Genomic DNA, 19,221 nt, shown 5'->3' on the forward strand with positions numbered 1-19,221 from the left:
TTTGCTCTTCAATTATTCAACCTTGCTCCTAAATCCCATAAAACTTGGTGTCCTTAGTGTCCACCAGTGCAGTCCAGGCTCATCCCAAAAGCCTCCTTCTGGAGCCAGAGTTTGCCAAAGCTTTGCAGAAACATTTTAGTCTATGTCTATTTACAAATTGAAAGCTTCTGCCTTAGAAAAATAAAAGTTGAACAAAAAAAGGGGAGGGAGAACATGAGGTGGCACTGCACAAACAGGCCATCACAGCCCTTTTAGTTCTCACTGGAAACCTCACACACAATCACAGCATCTCCTGGAGCAGTGGAGCAGCAAAATGTGCAAAGCCAATGTCCCCAAGGGCAGGAGCAGAACAGCAAAGGTGCTGGGCTGGTGATCACAGCCCTGAGCCTCCAGAGCTGCTCCGGCTGCTCGGCTGCATCCTCTCCCCTAATTCCCAAAGCCTGGAACCCTGCAAGGTAAGCTGCTCCAACTCTTTGATTTCATTTCTGTCCTAAGGGAAGCATTTAATGCATTAGTTAGTTAGTTCTCTCTGAACTGTCTAATTCTGGTGTCTTTAAAATACAAAAAAACCAGAAACCCAGAAAACACCACTTTAGCGCAATATTATTGTAGAATATGTGTAATGTAGGCAAATACAGGGAGAATATGTAGCCAAAACTTTTTTTTCTATTTGCCAGCGTGAAATTAGCAGCTTGATTTAATTAAATAAAAAGCACAGTTTATTCTTACAGCCTGGGAATCGAGCTTGATCCTCAGCAGGGAGAATTTCCAGTGTGAACTCAACTTCCACGATAAATAATCAGAGCTGGAGGGTGCAAAAGAATTAGGTTTGATCAGTGACACCCTTTTTGGCATCTGTCAGTCTTTTGAGAAGGTCAGGGGTGCGCTGGAAAGGGTCTGAGTCGCTGTTTGACTGTTTTTATCAGCGCGGTGGCTCCCGCTGGCGTGTGGGGACCTCTGCTGCCAGCACCAGAACTCGACCTGGAGACACTGGGAATAACGGAGTCTTGTGCTAAGTAGTATCTTTTTTCCCTAAAAGTTAGGTCCCATTAAGCTTTTCCCAGAGTTTCTCTACTTGTGCACTTCTGTCTGTGTAAAGGAGTTGCAGATGGTGTAGAACTATTGGTTTGACTGGTGTCTTCCACTGTTTATTCAGGCTTTGTGCTTGCAAGGGCTCTGTCCAGACTGAGTCATTGCAGTGTCCAGATCCCAACTGCATCTCTGGGGCTGGGTTTGTCTCACCTTGCTGTTGTGTTCAGCGAGGGTGCCTGGAAACCCTGGTCTTCCTCCCTGATCCCAGCAGTGAGTCTCAGACGTCTTGACTTCGAAGATGTCAAAATGCAAACTCTCATGGTGTGGAATTGCCATCTCTGGACAAGCTGGAATAAGGATCTCTTGGCGTTACCTGTGCAAGGATGATTTGGCCCTGGGGAGGGACTCACCTGGCCCTTCAGGTCTCTCCTAACTCTGCTCCCTCCTAATCCTGTGTCCCCCCACCTTTGTGTTGCAGAAGGAAGAAGTGGACGACAACACCGACGAGAACATGGAGGGGGCTCTGATAGCCCGGGACAGGGTCGGGGTGCAGGACTTTGTGCTCCTGGACTCCCACACCAGCGAAGCTGCTTTCCTCAACAACCTGCGGAAGCGCTACCAGGAGAACCTCATCTATGTGAGTGCTGGTTGTGTGGATTTGTGTGAGATGTCTCCAAGGGGCCTTGCTGGTCAGATCCAGGAGGAAGAGCTGTGTACAGTCCGTGAATCTAGCAACAAGCCTTGCTGGATATTTGTAGTACCCAGCAGGGTGATCATCCAGGAGTGGTTTGTCTACTTTAGCTGATGAAAATTACAGTCACAGCTTGCTCTGAGTTGCCTTGCAAAGTTTTAAAGGATGTGCAGTAAACAGTAATGGAATGGGAAAGGAATCACAATGCTTGAAGGTAAGGCAGAACATTGTACCTGATTCATCTGGGAAGTGATGAGGATTTTGTTGTATGTTATGTTAACTTCAGTAGGGGAAGGATCCCATAAGTAGGAGAAAGATCCCATAAGGATCCCGTGCTTATGGGATGGTCCCATGCTTATAGGACCTTGCATCTAAAATGTCAGGCTCTGAGCTTGCTGTCATGGTTCAGCTCTACTCATAACAAGAGATTTTGGAAGAAGTTTGGTGTTGACTTTGTAATAATGAAGGCTGTGGAAGGGTTTTTTGGTTGGTTTGTTTGGTTCTCTCTTAACAAACTCTGTGCCATCTTCTTTAGTTCTTGCTTCTTTAGTACTTGACTCTTGCTTTGAGAGCCGTGACTCTGATGCTGGAGCAGGTTTCCCACCCGAGTGCTCTCTCTCCTGCAGACATACATTGGTACCCTCCTCGTGTCTGTGAACCCTTACAAGGAGCTGGACATCTACACCGTGACTCAGATGCAGCTCTACCGAGGGGTGAACTTCTTTGAACTGCCACCACATCTGTAAGTAATCCCTTGGGATGTCAGCTTGGATCACTGATTTGGGATTTCTCTGTAATGCTGTGGCACCACGGGGGTGTGTCCACAGGCACTAGGTTTGGTTTTTACTATGAAACTTTGAGTCAGACTCATTTTGAGCTCAGCTTTTCCAGTGGAAGGTGTCCCTGCCCACCACAGGGGGTTGGAATGAGATCACAGAATCACAGAGTATTCTGAGTTGGGAATGACCCACAAGGATAATTAAGTCCAACTCTTCACTGAAGGGATGATGTCTAAGATCCCTTCCAACCCAAACCACCTGGGATTCTATGATCCTGTCCAACACTTGTAAAGTTAGAGCAGGAGTGAATACCCTGGAAAGCCTTTGATATTCTGTCTCCTGTGCCATTCCTGATGGATGTTTCCCTCCAAATGCCTCCTGTGCCATGTCCAGATATGCCATAGCTGACAACGCCTACCGGGTGATGTGCAGCGAGTACAACAACCACTTCATCCTCATCTCTGGGGAGAGTGGGGCTGGGAAGACAGAGGCATCCAAGAAGATCCTGCAGTACTACGCAGTGACTTGTCCCACCACGGAGCAGCTGCAGACCGTCCGGGACCGGCTGCTCCTTTCCAACCCTGTTCTTGAGGTAAGAAACTAAATCAGGGGGAAAATGCACAAAGGTTGTTGGTGGTGGCCTCGCTGCTCAAAGCTTCCTCCAAGTCTGCACCCCTGGGTCCAGGAATGGCCAACACTGGCCTCTTGGTGGCACAACCTCTGAAAGAATCCTTGGGATTTAATACAGTTTAATGTTTGGAAACTTAAACTTGGGGTTTCTAGTGGAGGCTGGATGAAACTTGGGAGTACAAGGAAACTGTGCAACAGCTCCTTGGGGTTTCAGTTACAGGTTCTGTAAAGCAATAACTGGTTTAGCGGAATTTCACTTGAAGCTACAAAAATACATGAGTTTGTATTTCTTTAATCCCGCTGAATTCAGTGGGACTCAGTTTTGTTACTGGAACTTGGTCCTGTGTCAGGTTCTCAGTGAGGTGAGAAGTGACTTTACCTGTCTGTGTATCCACAGGCTTTTGGGAATGCAAAAACCCTGCGTAATGACAACTCGAGTAGGTTTGGGAAATACATGGACATCCAGTTTGATTTTAAGGTGAGAACAAACCCAGTGGAGCACTGTGGGGAAAAAAGCTGGATCAGAGAACCTCTTGGGCACTGACCAGGCAGCCCAGGATTTATTAATCCTTACACTGCACATTTGTGATCCTGTTTTTACAGGCCTTGCATTTTGCAGGTAAGGTCACAAGTTATCCATCCTGAAAGCTTCCTACATCACTGGCAATCCAGCCAGTGCTCCCTGGAAAGCTGAGAGAGAGTTGTAAAGCACAATTAGCAGGACAGCAAACCCTTGTAATGTTGCTGGATACTCACTCTCAAATAAAAGGTGGCAGATAAGTGACAGCAGAATCGGTTTTTTCCTGATCCTGCTCCTCATTCCTGGGTGTAAAAAACCAGCCATCATAGGGATGTTATTGGTATTTTTGGTGTTGATCTGACTGCTCTGTCCTGCCAGGGAGCGCCAGTGGGAGGGCATATCCTCAGCTACCTAATTGAGAAATCCAGAGTTGTCCACCAAAACCACGGGGAAAGGAATTTCCATATTTTCTACCAGTTGTTGGAGGGTGGAGAGAAGGATCTTCTGTCCTGGCTCGGGCTGGAGCGCAACCCCCAGAAGTACACGTATCTCATCCAGGTCAGTGGGAGCTGCTCCCTCTGTGGCACACCAGGAATCACAGGGGTTGCAAAGGCAGCTTGGGCAGGAGATATTCTTACCTTGAAAAACAGAGAATGGCTGCAAGCTCAGGCTCTGCACAAGCCTTAACCAATTTATGGTAACACTCAGTGCTTTGTATCAGGTTTTCAGTATAAACTGAAAAATCTCATCAAAAGAGCCACTTTTAGGATTAATAGCACTGACATAACTTGCTGAGGAAACTGGAAATGAAAGCACTCTGCCCAGAAGTATCTGTTTGCTGATTAACAAATTTGCTTTGCCAATGAATTGTGCTAATCCATCTTTCTTTTACTGTAGGGTCGATGTGCCAAAGTGTTTTCTATTAATGACAAGAATGACTGGAAAATAGTCCGCAAAGCCTTTTCTATCATTGACTTCACTGAGAAAGATATGGAGGTGTGTGTGTTAAAAGGGAATTTAAGGAGGAAACTGCTGTTTTCCTGAACTGATGGAAGCAGCCTTTCTTGGGAGAGGTATTAAGGGTGGAATAAGGCATTATTTTGGTGGTTAGTACCTGGAGGGAGCCGACAACAAAGATGGAGAGGGACTTTTTACAAAAGCACAGGTGACAGGACAAGGGGGAATGGCTTCCCACTAACAGAGGGCAGGGTTGGATGGGAGATTGGGAAGAAATTCTTCCCTGTGAGGGTGGTGAGGCCCTGGCACAAGTTGCCCAGAGAAGCTGTGGCTGCCCCATCCCTGGAAGTGTCCAAGCCCAGGTCAGATGGGGCTTGGAGCAACCTGGGATAGTGGAAGGTGTCCCTGCCTATGACAGGGGTGGGCCTGGAAAGTCCTTAAGGTCCTTTCTGCGATTCCATGGGATTGAGGGAGTGGATAGGTGAGGAGCATCACCCTGTGGGGGCATCACACCCCTGTAGCAGGTTCTCTGACTCACCTCTCTCAGCCTGGCAATATTCTGGTTACCAGCAGGTGTAGGAAAGAGTTGCATCATTCCCAAGCTGTGGAAACCTGTGTTCTAATGGTTTACCTCCTGTTCTTAGCACCTCTTTGGAATTGTTGCCAGTGTCCTGCACCTTGGGAACATTCAGTTTGAAGAGGACAGCAATGGCCATGCCATCATCCGGGATGGCACCCAGATCAAGTGGATTTCAAAGGTACCTTTGCTGAGACAGTGACAGTATTGCCAGTGCTACAAAGAAGACCTTAACCCTGATGGATTTTTTTCTTAAGGACAAAACATTTGTTCCCCAAAATAGGAGGATAACTATATAAATACCTAGCTATAGAAATACCCAGCTCTTGCTGTGAACTGTCTGTAATTTCCTCTGTAGCTCATCTCCCTGGAACTTCCTTAATTGCTGTTGCTTAAAGAAGAGGGTGACTGGGAAGGCACTGGGGTTGTGCCCCACTGGTCACACTGTGCTGCCTGTTTAAAGTGTCCTGCTGGCTGGGCCCTGAGTGCAAATATTCCCTTTCCTGCAGCTCCTGGGTGCTCACCTGTCCATCCTGCAGGAAGCTCTCACCCACCGCAAGATCGAGGCCAGATCCGAAGAGGTACCGAGTGATTCTGTGCAACCCCAGACATTGGGAGACCCCCAACTCTGAGGGGGAAGGGGGGACAAGGAGCTCTGTTCTCCATGTTACAGCACAAACAGGTCACTCTGGCTGTCCCACTCCTCCTCCACATCCCTGTCTTCTAGCTGAGACATTAAATTAAATATATCCCCAATATTAGGGTTTCTTGCTGAACAAGAAACTGTTAAAAACCTGGGAGCAGGGACTTGCAGGCAGCCCTGTGTTAGAGCCAAACAATTTCCCTTCGTCCAGTCCTTAGTGCTTCCTGGGAAACTGGAAGAAAAGACTGGTAGAAAGTGCTCTTCGAGCATTTTGTATCTTTATTTTAATAAAATAAAAGTAAGAGGAAGTCAGAATAGCTCCCCCACTTGCCTAAGTTAGTATTCTTCAAAATGTAGTGTCCTAACCCTGCTGGCATGTAGTGGTTGAAGGAACACTGATGGGAAATAAGGCTGTAGGTGGAATCATGGAAGCCCAGAATGGTTTGGGTTGGAAGGGACCTTAAAGATCATCCAGTCCACCCCCTGCCATGGGTATGTACAGGAGCAGCTGCAGCCCAGCTGTGCTGTGGTGCACAACAGTGGGGCTGCACACCAAGCCACAAGTGTGAACTGGCTTGGCAGAAGTTTACTGTGATTATCTGTGGTGTTTGGCAGCTCTGGCATACCTTTATTTCCAGGTCCTGAGCCCCCTGAACGTGGATCTGGCATTCTATGCTCGGGACGCCGTAGCCAAGGCGATTTATGGACGGACTTTCACTTGGCTTGTCAACAAAATCAACAGCTCTCTGGCCAACAAGGTTGGTTTCTTGCCTGGGCTCCTGCTTTAAAGTGGCTTCTCCATTGGGATGTGACATGAAAGTCTCGAAGAGAAAGTTTAAAATTCAGGTGGAAGAAAGAACATGCAGGGAAGGAGCAGTTGCAGAGCTGTGGTGTCTTTAACAGGATTCAACTCAGAAAACAGTTATTGGCCTGCTGGATATCTATGGCTTTGAAGTGCTGGACACAAACAGGTAAGGGCTGTTCCTGAGGCTTGGGGTGACCTGGGGCATGCGCTGAAGTCCTGCCTGATTTCTGGAGTGTGCTCTTCCCCCTGCAAGGCAAGACATGGGGGACTGTAAAATCTGGGTGCAGGGGGTTTGCTGAACCCCACTGAAAACTTCAGCTTGGGCTGCAGGCCTGGATTTGGGCTGTTGGTACCACTGTGTGGGAGGGATGTGTGGGTTTGATCTGTGTGGAAGTGGGTGGTTTGGCTTGAGAACAGCAGGTGCTGGTGGGAGAAGCTGAACTGCCCATGAAATACCTGATGCTCATTTAAACCTCCTGAAGCTTTGAGCAGTTCTGCATTAATTACTGCAATGAGAAGCTCCAGCAGCTGCTGATTGAGATGACCCTGAAAGCAGAGCAGGAGGAATATGAACTGGAAGGGATAGAGGTACATTATATATTTTCCCCTCCTTTTCTCTTTGAACTGCCATTATACTGAATGCTTTTGATCAGCAATGTGAAAGGCATCCTGCTTTTTTCAGTTTGTTATTGTTCCCATGGGAAGTGTGAGATTGCCACAGGTCTCATTCTGAATCCCCTTTAGTTTAATTTAGCCAAGACTTAATTTACATCATTTAACAAAGAAGCAAGACCTTCCCCAAAACTCAGATGTTAAGCAGTGACAATGTCCCTGGAGAATGAGGAACTCCAGCAGTGCAAGACATGAGAAGGTGGAAAACATTCATGTAGAGGACAAGGAGCTGGTCTGGGCTGCTGAAAGCAGGAGAACTCTGGAGTGGGGTCATGGATCACTGTGCTGTCACCTTTTCCCTTCAGCTGGTCCTAATTCACCACACTGATCTTTACTGGGATCTAAGTTCCAAAGAACTTTAAAATTGCAAAGAAAAGGTCTTCATCTAAAGCTGTTCTTCCTGTTTTCATCTTCCAGTGGGAGCCAATCCCATATTTTAACAACAAAATCATCTGTGACTTGGTTGAGCAGAAGCACAAAGGAATAATCTCCATTCTGGTAAGAACAGAGTTTGCTGGCCTGTGCCCTGCTCTAATGACCCATAATCACATTTTTTTCCCTCTGATTATGGGATGGATCTGCATTATCCAGAGTGTAAACACACTGACCTTGGTAAACAAACGCCCAGAAGTTGAAGGTGGAGGATCTGAGGGCTGGAGAGCTGTGGGGGTTGAAGGGGGTGGGTGCTTTGCTTCTCCACCAACCAGTCTCAGGCTTTGTGTAACACAGTTATATTTTGTGGAGGACGGAGCAGGTGCTCAGGGCAGCCCTGATCCAGTGTCTGCTCTTCCAGGATGAGGAATGTTTACGGCCTGGGGAAGCGACTGACCTGAGCTTCTTGGAAAAGCTGGAAGAGAAAGTAGGAGATCATCCCCACTTCGTGACGTATGCATTTACCTCTGTATCCTATCCCAGCCTCTCCCCATCTCGAATCCGTGACAGTGTTGGGGAGGGAACAACGTTTGCTTTGTACCAGAGCAAATCAAGCAGCCCATCCAGTGTCTGACACTGAAATGTGCTGCACTGGCAGAGTCTGACCCGAGGCACTGGGAGGTGGAGGGAGGTCCTGTCTCTTTGCTGGTGTGATGCTGATCTGTAAACTGGTTTCATTCCACACTAAAATTAGGGACTCATGGGTTCAGCCCGTGATTTTAGCCCGTGAAGGTGAGATGACTCTGGCCACAGGTGGCTTTGGCCCCACTGACTCCAGGGAAAGCTGAGGATGTTGTGACAAGGAGCCCAATGCCTGAGGGGTGTATAAATATTGACATTCATCTTGCCACTTGTGAGATTTGAGTACGAAAAGGAAAGAAAATGCTCCTGCTCCTGTCCCTGAGCTGAGTGACATTTTGGTTGATACTCTGTTTGCAGTGGGTTTGGAGCCCATTTTGGTGGCAGATGAGTGCGTTGGCGCTGGGCTGGTTCCCAGCAGGAGCTGCTGAAGGCTCTGACAAGGCATCAATTCCGAGCCCCGCTGCTGAGCTGTCACTGTTCCTACAGCTCTGAACTTCGCCACAGCCAAGTGGAAAATTTGGAGCCAACTTCCTTGTCACCACAATGTGCCTTAATGCTGTTCTGCCTGATTAAAGCTTTAAATAGCAGTGCTGGAGCTACTTAAACAGGATCTGTACTTGGCGATGCTCTTGGAAGGAGCTTTGATAGACTAATGTGCTGTTGTGACACCCAGCTCTGCAGTTACTGACTGCTTACAAAACTGAAACTTCAACTGTGAAGTTGCTCTTTTTTTCTTGGTATTTTTTTTTCTCCGGGGAATCCTTGCTTTCTAAAATTGTCCCGCTATTCTTGAACATTTGGATTCCTCCTTTCTATTTGGGTTCTTGCCCCAGGGCAAAATATCTTGAGCAATCCTTTGCACCGGGTTTGCTTTGAAGTTGAGGGAGTTGCTAATCTTTTCCCCCCATTTAAGCAAGTAAGAATGTATTTAAATGAATGTTATGGGAAGAAATCTTAATATTTCTGGAAAGGGTGGTCTTTGTCAAAGGGCAATAGGAAGGTCACAGGTATTCTGAGTTTATGGGAGCTGCTCCCATTCTCTGCTGCCACCAGAGATAAATGATGGTTTGACTCTGGCCCGTAACTCTACAGTCAGAGCCCCATCAAGAGGCACAAACCCTACATTTCCAGCTGTCCTGCAGCTGTGACTCTCTCCAGCCTGAGCAAAGCTGTTTGTTGCCCTTTCTCTTGGTGTTTTGCTGTTTTTCCCCTGCAGTCGCAAACTCGCCGACCAGAAAACGCGGAAATCCATCGACTGGGTGGATTTCCGGCTCCTCCACTACGCAGGAGAGGTCACTTACTGTGCTGTTGGTGAGTGAGCAGGCCCAGTCTGGGAGTTACCTGAGCTCTTCAGGTGATGTGGGAAGAGGAATTCCCAAATACCTTCCCCATGGAGGCACTGTTACTTGAATGTCTCACACGTGACTGCAGTGAGGATGCAATGAGTGAATGCAGAGAGGATGGAAATGTCCTGATTTTGTGCTGAAGTTTGTGGCCTCCAAAAGAATTAAACTTTTTTTAAAATATTTTTTTCAGGATTTCTGGAGAAGAATAATGATCTGTTGTACAGAAACCTGAAGGAGGTAAGGACAAAAAAGGGATGCTATTCTCTCGTTACCTACTTGGAGCAGAAACGCTTTGCAGAAGATGTATTTAATGCCTGCAGCAAAAAAGAACGTACTTTTCTCTTTAGCAGTGACCTTTAGGCACCTGTGTGTGTCCTCAGGGCTGTGCTGCTCACAGGAGCAATAGAAGTGCTGCTCAATAAGGCAACTTCTAGTTCCTCCTGTTTCAGGTTCTGTGCAACTCCAAGAACGCCATCATTAGAGATTGTTTCCTCCTGTCAGAGCTGGACAACAGGAGGAGACCAGAGACTGTGAGTTTTCTCCTTAGTCTTAACTTTGAATGTAAACTCAACTCCCCAAGCCTTGGTTTAACCACTGATCCTGCCCTTAGTCCTGATGGCCATAAACTAAAACACAAGAAATTCCACCTCAACATGAGGGAAAAATTTCTCTCCATAGAGATGGCAGAGCACTGGAACAGCTGCCCAGGGAGGGTGGTGGAATCTCCTCTCTGGAGACATTCCAAACCCACGTGGGCAAGTTCCTGTGTCACCTGCTCCAGGTAACCCTGCCTGGACAGGACAGGATGATCTCCAGAGGTCCCTTCCAACCCTAATGATTCTGAGATTCCTGAACTTGGTGGATGTTTTTGCTGCTGTTCCACCTCTGCAAACTTCCTGGCAGCTGAGCAGTGATGCTGCTAAGACAGCCGCCAGTGTTTTTATATATATATATATATATATATATATATGTATGTATGTATATTTATAAAACACGACAGCTTTCAATTCCAGCTTTAAGCTGGATGCAGGGAGTGAGTTATTTCAATTCCTGCAGTCATGAGTTCCAAGGCTAAGAAAGTTCTTTCAATGCTATCTTAGGTTGCAACCCAGTTCAAAACCAGCCTGACGAGTCTGATAGAAATCCTGATGTCCAAGGAGCCTTCTTACATCCGCTGCATTAAACCCAACGACAACAAGGAGCCTGGTAAGGCTGGAGACACTGAGGAGGTCAAGGAATGAACTGAGAGACTTGTTTGTAGCAAGGTGCAGCCTGTGTATGTGTGTGTGTGGGGGGTTATATATATGTATATGTAAATAGCTTAGTTAAGCTGCAGCAAAGTCATCACCTTGGATAGTTGGGGATTTGATTCCTCCCTGGTTTCTCCCAACACATGGACCACTGGGGGAGCTTCCACAGGCAGAACTTGCCAGTGAGTGTGTGTCCTTGCTGCAGGGAAGTTTGATGATTTCCTGATCCGACACCAGGTGAAGTACCTGGGCCTGATGGAGCATCTGCGGGTGCGACGAGCTGGCTTTGCATACCGGCGCAAGTACGAGCACTTCCTGCAAAGGTGAGCTTTCCCAGGGAATCCTGCCCTCCCGTAGGGGCTTCTGAGCAAGCTGTGGTTAAATGTCCAGTCCCAGTGATGGGAGGTGTCAGCAGACACTCCTCTTCACCAAAAATAACCTTTGCACGTGTCTTGTCTGGATCCGTTTTGACACGTTTTGGCATCGTCTGTCTCTAATAAAGCAGTGGGAATTTGAGGGGGAGAGTTTTCAGGAAGGGGTTTCTCAAATTTCATGCCATTTGTGTTGATGTCTTGCTGACATTTCAGGTATAAATGCCTCTGTCCAGCTACCTGGCCCAACTGGCACGGGACAGCAGCTGAGGGTGTGGAGAGACTCATCAAGCACATAGGTTACAAGCCTGAGGAGTACAAATTAGGAAGGTAAATGTCCTCACTCTGGCTGTGATCTCTGCTCTCAGTGTTTGCTGTTGGATCTTCTGTCCTGTCTGTGACACAAGCAAGGAGACAGATAACGCCCCCAGAGCAGACATTTCTTGTTTATTTTTACCTGTTTCCATGGAAGCTTCAATCCAGCCTCGTTTCTTCCATCTCTGGGTTAGGGCAGATGAGCTGCTTTGCCTCAGCTCCAGATTTCCTGCTTGCTTGGGCAGCCCAGGGCAACTTTAGGCTTGGGTGGCATCACAGCTGGTTGGAGGTCCCTGAACCTGGTTGGGGCAGCTGAAACAAGGGCCCACCATGAATGATAACCTGTTCCTGGTCTCTTTTTCAGAACCAAAATATTCATTCGTTTCCCAAAGACTCTGTTTGCTACAGAAGATGCCTTTGAGTACAGGAAACAACTGCTGAGTAAGGTTCTAGTTCCCTTCCTCTGACACAGACTAAGCAGCAGGGCCTGGTGAACCGCGTTTTGGGCTCCAGGGTGATGTAGGAGATGCCAGGTTGGACTGGGCTTGGAGCAGCTTGGGCTGGTGGAAGGTGTACCTGCCCATGGCAGGGGTGGAACAAGATGGGCTTTAAGGTCCCTCCAACCCAAACCACTCTGGGATTCTGTGCACTGTGGTGGGAGCTGAGCCCCCTGGTCTGCATAGCTCTGCAGAATCCATGGAAAACTCAGTAATCTTTCTCCAGGGTGGGGAGAAATCACTGGCTTTATTGCTTGAGTCCTGGATCTGTGGCTCCTTCAGAGCTCCTCAGTCCTATGAGTCCATGCCTAGATGTACTGAGTGCTTTTCCCTTGGAATTGGGATCTCACCTGGTGGCACCTGTCTGCACCTGCCTGAAAAGCATAAAGGAAGGGCACAGTACCTACACAGGCCACTTCTGGACCTGTTGCTGTTGTGGCTCCTCTGTTCCCTGGTGGTTGTGCAGCCCCTCCTGTGCTGGTGGAGTGTGGGATCTTGGCTCCGCAGTCTCTGGTCCTGGAGGTACAAGTGATGTCCCTGCCTCTTTTTCCAGTTTCAAGACTACAGGCCAAATACAAAGGATTCCTTGGGAAAAGAGCATACCAGAAGAAGAGGAAAGCAGGTATGGGCTCTGGAGTGGAGGATTCTCTCAGGGCTGGGCTTTCCATGGGAGCTGTAGCTTTGGGAGGTCACAAATCCATGGTGCTGTGGGTAACACTCATGGCTTCCCTGCAGGGCTGTGGGTGTCAGGTGAGATGCAAGTGTCAGCTGCACAAAAAGCATTCACAGAGCAGTTATAGAGACCCTTTTAGTTGTCTAAGTTTGGCTCCTCACACCACAAACTGCTCTTGGCCCCAGCCAGGCACCAGCTGTGGGAGCAGCTCTGAGCAGCAGCAGCACTTTGTGCCACGCACATGGGAATGTTCTGTCTTAGATCTGATCTGCTGATCTAAAATCTGCAGGCTCAAAGGGCAGCTTTCTGAGATGAGCTGTGTGCAGGGACAACAGGAGGCTGAGCAGTGACAAGGTCTGGCCCTGCCTTGGGGTTGAGCTCCCCAGTGCAGCTGAAACTGGATCAACCACTTATGATAGAGAAGAAAACATCCTAAACTTCTTGCTGTTCCCATCAGCTGATCTTTAGAGCTGCAAGAGAACCAGTTCTATCTTCTGCTGTGTGGATTAAAGGACAGCTTGGCACAGGCCCTCTGATACCTGATTGTTCTTGCAGCCATCAAGCTTGAGGCGTGTTGGCGAGGAGCGCTGGCACGGAAGGAGGCCAAGAAGAGGACGTGGGCAGTTCAGACAATCAGGAAGTAACTATCACTGTAGGGGGGTCCTGGGAAGGGCTATGGGAGGGGGGTCCCAGCGTGGAGATGGTCTCTGGACAACAAGCCCAGAGTACTGACAGTGCAGGGAGTCAAAACCAGCTCCTTCCCAGACATTTGCAAGCTGTGGTTGTAGGTAGGAGGACAAGTGCCAGGGGTTGGTCTGAAATGCCTGGCACCTCCTCAGGAATTCTCTGACTGGCACAAATTTCTGTGGCTCTGATTTGTATTTCCAAACCATAGAATCCCAGGACAGTTTGGATTGGAAGGACCTTAAAGCTCATCCAGTCCCACCCCTGCCATGGGCAGGGACACCTTCCACTAGCCCAGGTTGCTCCAAGCCCCGTCCAACCTGGCCTTGGACACTCCCAGGGATGGGGCAGCCACAGCTTCTCTGGGCAACCTGTGCCAGGGCCTCACCACCCTCACAGGGAACAATTGCTTCCTAATACTTTGCACACCCCTCCATCCCCTTTCGTCCTCCCTCTCCACTCCCTTAAACCCAGCTCCCAAAGTAGAGATGATCTTCCTTTAAGACTCCAAAGCACCATGTTCTGGCCAACAGAACTTGGGAAAAAAAAGTTAATATTTAAGACATTATAAAGCTTAAGATTGCCACTGCTGTACCTCTGTTAACATCAGTGATCTGTTAACCTGTTGTGTGTCCCCTGTACCTCACCTCACTCCATGGATTTCTCAAGGTCACATGTCATTTCTGGTTTGGTGTTTTCTGTAGGTTCATAACTGGCTTCATCAATCGGAAGAAGCCCCTTTGCCCAGAGAACAGGGAGTTTGTGAGGCTTGCCCAGTACAAATACCTGGTGAAGCTCCGAGACCACCTTCCAAAAAATGTCTTGGACAAGAGCTGGCTCCAACCTCCCTCCATCCTGGAAGAGGTGGGTGCTGCTGGAGGCTTTGGGAGAGGTGAAGGTGCTTCTGTTCTGTGGTCATGTGTGTGCATTCCTCGTGTGGGAGAAGAGCAGGGATCTGCTGGCTTGTCCCCTTTGGAAGAGCCTGAGATCTGCTGTGTCTGGATGAGAGTGGGAGGAATGACCCCAGGTTTGTGTTTCCAAGGGGAAGGAGGGAACTCTGTGTTGTTTTAAACAATAGAAAGGAAAAATGCACAGACAGAAAAGTGAACTCAAAAGCCCTATGAAGACAAAATTAATCCCAAGAGCTTTTAGGCTCATGGCACAGACAGACCTGTTTGCACAACTTCCCTACTGTTTTATTTTAACTTTTTTTGATGTAGACATCCGAGCTGCTCCAGAAGATCTGCATGAGGAACCTGGTGAGGAAATACTGCCGGGGGGTCACTGCTGAGAGGAAAGCCCAGGTAACCAACACCTGAGTGCCAGTGTGTGAGTTCAAACACGCTGTGCCTGAGTGACCTCTGTTACCTGTGGAGGAGCATCTGGAACACAGGCTGCACCTCCTGCTGCTGCTGCCCTCACCCACTCAGGGATAAGAGCAATCCCCAACCTGGAGTCAGGGATTCCTTCCAGTGTCTCTTGCAATGTATGGAGCAGTTCTCCTCCATACATGTGGGGCTTTATCTTATGGCATTAAAGCTGCACTCCATGTAATTAGAAAAGACCCATAAATCAGAAAAATCTGTAGGAATGTCCGTGCTGCCCCTTTATTTGGTATAATACAGGAATAGCCTAAAGCTGTTGGAAGAAATGCAGCACAATTCCACGATTCCATAGTCAGGTGGGCAATGCATGAGCGGAAGGATGTTGGGCAGTAACAGTGTTCACATCAGACCTGCTGATGTTCCTGATGGAGGATCTCTGAGGATAAAGGCTGTTCCTCCCCACCTCAGTTGCAGCAGAAGGTGGTGACCAGTGATGTTTTCCGAGGGAAGAAGGAGGGATATGTCCAGAGCATCAACCAGCCCTTCCTGGACACCCGGCTGAGTGAGTGCACAGCAACCCTCAGGGCCTTGGCCACAGGCTCCTGCTCAGGGAAGGTCTGTTGGACCAAACAGACTCATGAGAAATTCCCACCTGACAGAGGCAGCATCACCTCCTGCATTTGGACCCTGCTGTTGGAGTTCCTTCCTCTGCCATGTCTAGTGACACTTACTCAGAGATCAATCTGCCAGACTGGCTCTCACACTGGGGGTACTGGGATCCCTTTGGGACACAGAGCCAGAAACCCGAGCAGAATTCCCTGTGGGTGGGGGTGGATCAGGGTCTGAACAAAGAGCAGACTCAAGAACGGGCAGGAACTCCCAGTGTGAATTAATTGTCAGGCAAGAGAGTCACAAAAATGGGTTTGGGGGTGGCTGGAAGTGACCACCCTCAGTTTGGAAGGGATTGTGCCAGAGGGACGAGGACAACTGGGATGAAGACAGTGCAGCTCTCTGGTGTTGGCTGGGGCAGTGGTAACTGTCTGTGGCTATAGGTCTGTCACCTACACTCAGTTTGTCTTTCTGGTTTGCTCCTCAGAAGTGAATGATATAAACCCCAAAGTGCTGCAGCTCATCCAAGGGGAGAACATCAAGGTAAGGGAAGGACAGAACCCTTGGAATAGGCTTCACTGGAGTCCTGGAGCTGGTTGGTCACATAGGGCCTGATGAATAGCAGTGGAGCCACTATTTCCTTGCTTTTAAATTGGAGACAGGCCTCAAAATGTACCTAAATAAGTTATTTAAGATTCTATTCCTAGCCCTGTTCGGGCTGTACAGGGCAGGAGCAGATCCAGGGTGTCCATGTACTTCCCATGGTTCTGGCACAGAGGGCACAGGGGACCCATCTTGCTCAGAGCAGGGTTCTGCTCTCTGGATTTCCCAGTACAAAGAATCCAGATCCCTGTGAGCAGAGCTTGGCAGGAGCTGCTGAGAGCTGGGCCTGCAGCTCCACAGGCAGAGCTGCCCCTCACTGAGCTGCTTCCAGTCAGGAAAACTCAACTGCCTGGCCCAGGCCCTGCAGCAGTGAAAGTGCTGATTCCAACTCGTTGTTTTCAGTATGTGACCCCCGTGATAAAATATGACAGGAACGGGTTCAAGGCACGGGAGCGGCTCCTGGTGCTGACCCAGAGCTCGGCCTACGTGGTGGAGGTGGCCAAGGTCAAGCAGAAGATTGACTACTCCACATTGAAAGGTAACTCTGGGAGTCCTTTGTCCAAGGCCAGGATGGGGCTTGGAGCACCCTGGGCTAGTGGAAGGTGTCCCTGCCCGTGGCAGGGGTTGGAATGGGATGGGCTTTAAAGTCCCTTCCAACCCAAACCATTCCATGACTCTGTGATGAGTCCATGAGTCATGGTGGGGCTTCATGTCCTGTCAGAGACCCTGGGAGAAGGATGAACTTCTGAAACTTAGTCTTACAAAGATATTTGGAGCAATGATCTACCTGGGAACAGCTTTTCCTGGGGGATGGACAAAGGATTTGGGTGTAAGCCTTGAGATAGAATTTTGTAACTAAGAGAACACAGTTCTTTGCCCTCTGGAGCTGGGTTTGGTGGGTTTTCCTCTAATTTTGGATTTCTTCTGAAGGGATCTCCACCAGTAACCTGAGTGATGGGATCGTGGTCATTCATGTTCCAGAGGACAACAAACAGAAGGTAGAAAATTGTGATGTAGCTCCTGTGAGCTGGTGGTTAGAAATAAGGTCTTGTTGCTGATGCTTCCAATATCATCCTATAAAATACTGGGATTACATAATTACTGAGGCTTATTAATTTCTCTGCATCAGACTTGTGCTCCAGACCATTCCCCAGCTATGTTCCTGTATCTGGACATGCTCTTGCCTTTTTTTAGAGCCAGAGTTGCTCTAAATCCTAAATAATCCCTGGAAAGAATGTTTAATTTGGTCACTTCTGCCAGGCAGTCACTGCTCTGGCATTCCAAAGGAGTCTCCCTGAGTGCACCATTGCTCTGTGGTCACATTCTGGGGTGGTGCCAGGTGACTTTATCCCTCTTTTCTCCTCTCCAGGGCGATGTGATCCTGCAGTGCGAGCACGTTTTCGAGACGGTGACGAAGCTCTGCATGTTGGCCAACAAGCAAAGCCTCGTTAAGGTTGTGCAGGGAAGGTGAGGAAGGAAGGTGGATGGGCACCACTGGGCAGGCTGTATTCTATGGAAAAGCCTGCTTCAAAACCTTTTAGGTCTGGACTACTCAGGTCAAGACTATTGCCCTCACCCAGCAGACAGTGCCCGAAGCTGGTCAGGTCTAATGCAGCAGCATTCCATGGCTTCTGTAGGCACAGGAGAGACAGGATAGGATGCACTGAGAGAAAATATATTAAAAATCATCCCAACCTTTTTCCCAGGCTAATGAGGCTTATTTCCATGGTGGGTGCACCTTGCTGGGTGTGCTGCTCTGCTCTGAGAGCTGCCCATGCCCCAGCTACCTAAACCCCAAACTTACTTATAGGTGATTGCACTTTAAAACCACCTTTTTCAGGTTCCTGCTGCTGTGTCCTGCACTTGAGGTTGTGAGTTTAGTGATTTCCCAGTGGATCCCATTAGCCCCAGGTCTGAGGAAAGCCAGCTGGAAAGCTGGGGGTCACCTGAGGATAAATGCTCCTCTCCCAAAGGGATTGAGGAGGCCCAAAATGTGACTGCAGAGCTGAGGATCCTTCAGCCACGGCCCCGAGCTGAGGGCAGGTGGATGGTCTGTGTCTCTGATCTCCCTGTGAATTGGAGCTGGCAGGTGAAACCTGCACTTCTGCTCCAGCTTTTCTCCCTGGCTTTTGCCTTTCAGCTGTAATTAGATTTGGTGTGTTCAGTGGTTTTCTCCAGGTCAGATCTGCTTAACTTCTAGTGCTTAATTGCACCAGGAACATTCAAAGCCTGGGCCAGGCAGGGACATTCCATTCATCAAACCCATCAGCCTGGGGGGGATAATGCAATTGTTTAGGAAATTCACCTAAGCTGGGGCTCTGATCTCTCATCTAAGGAGATTTGCCAAGGAACAGAAATAAAGGGGGCTTAGAGTAAAGCCTATTGTGGGGAGAGCACTCCTGGGGGTTCTGTCCTTGCAGCCTCCGGTTCCGCATCGGCTCCGGGAAGGAGGGGACGATGGTGTTCGCTGTGGGGAAGGAGTCTCAGATCTTCAAGGACAAGACTGGACAACTAACAGTGGTAAGGCCTCATCTGAGCACGGGAATACACCTGTGCTTCCTCCTGTGACACCCTACACCTGCAGAGAGCACAGCCAAGTGCCCTTCGTGGGAGTTCAGGAGGAATTGAGTCCTCTCACAGAGCAGAAGTACAGGAGTCACTACTCACCAGTGTTTACCTGCATGAGGTGATGCACAAGAGCTGGTTCTGGCTGTGCTGGGAGCTGCAGGTCCATGAGTTGTGTAGGAATTGCCACTGCTGCTTGCCCTCGAGCTGGCCCAGGGATGGGGGAGCAAGGCTCACCCCTGGCTTGGTCAGTTAGAGAATTTAACCTAACCCAAATTCAATGAGCACCTGCAAAATGAGGTCTCAGGTGACATTTTCCACCTCTTATTGCCTCCCTCAACCAAGTTATGCCTGGAATCGGTTGGGGGATGGAGGGGAGGCACTTCCTGTCACCCAAGCAGGTCATGTGAGGAGCTGAGAGCTCCAAGGAAGAATTCCATGGAGGTGTAATACCCTCAGGGCACTGGTCAGCTGTCCCTAATTTAATGACTCCTTTTTCTTGTCCCAGGTGTCAACCCAGGTAAAGTCTTGATGAGAACCAGTTCCTGTTCCCGGGCCCTGCCTTGGCTGGGAGCAGAAAGGAGCCTGCAGGATGAGACCAGCCCTCACATCTCCCCTGGAATCTCTGATGCCACAGGGCTGCTGTGATTTGAGAGTTTGCTT

General features: G+C 48.9%; 1 protein-coding gene across 1 annotated transcript; it reads left to right on the forward strand.

Annotated features, from left to right (window-relative positions):
* Window positions 1-1,516: 1,516 nt before the first annotated feature.
* On the forward strand, window positions 1,517-19,217 carry MYO1H (myosin IH). Its single transcript, XM_027652170.1, has 31 exons — window positions 1,517-1,669; window positions 2,350-2,465; window positions 2,896-3,094; window positions 3,530-3,610; window positions 4,031-4,210; window positions 4,550-4,648; window positions 5,254-5,367; window positions 5,696-5,767; window positions 6,468-6,587; window positions 6,733-6,800; window positions 7,117-7,222; window positions 7,724-7,804; window positions 8,100-8,191; window positions 9,537-9,631; window positions 9,857-9,903; window positions 10,116-10,196; window positions 10,767-10,872; window positions 11,122-11,239; window positions 11,504-11,617; window positions 11,967-12,043; window positions 12,653-12,721; window positions 13,328-13,412; window positions 14,161-14,320; window positions 14,677-14,760; window positions 15,250-15,343; window positions 15,878-15,933; window positions 16,396-16,531; window positions 16,924-16,991; window positions 17,363-17,460; window positions 18,414-18,513; window positions 19,067-19,217. Exons 1-31 carry the CDS (start codon window positions 1,544-1,546, stop codon window positions 19,088-19,090), a joined length of 3,066 nt encoding a protein of 1,021 aa, XP_027507971.1. The 5' UTR covers window positions 1,517-1,543; the 3' UTR covers window positions 19,091-19,217.
* Window positions 19,218-19,221: the final 4 nt, after the last annotated feature.

Source organism: Corapipo altera, unplaced genomic scaffold (assembly GCF_003945725.1).
Source record: "Corapipo altera isolate COAL_440 unplaced genomic scaffold, ASM394572v1 67, whole genome shotgun sequence".
Taxonomy (NCBI): Eukaryota; Metazoa; Chordata; class Aves; order Passeriformes; family Pipridae; genus Corapipo; species Corapipo altera.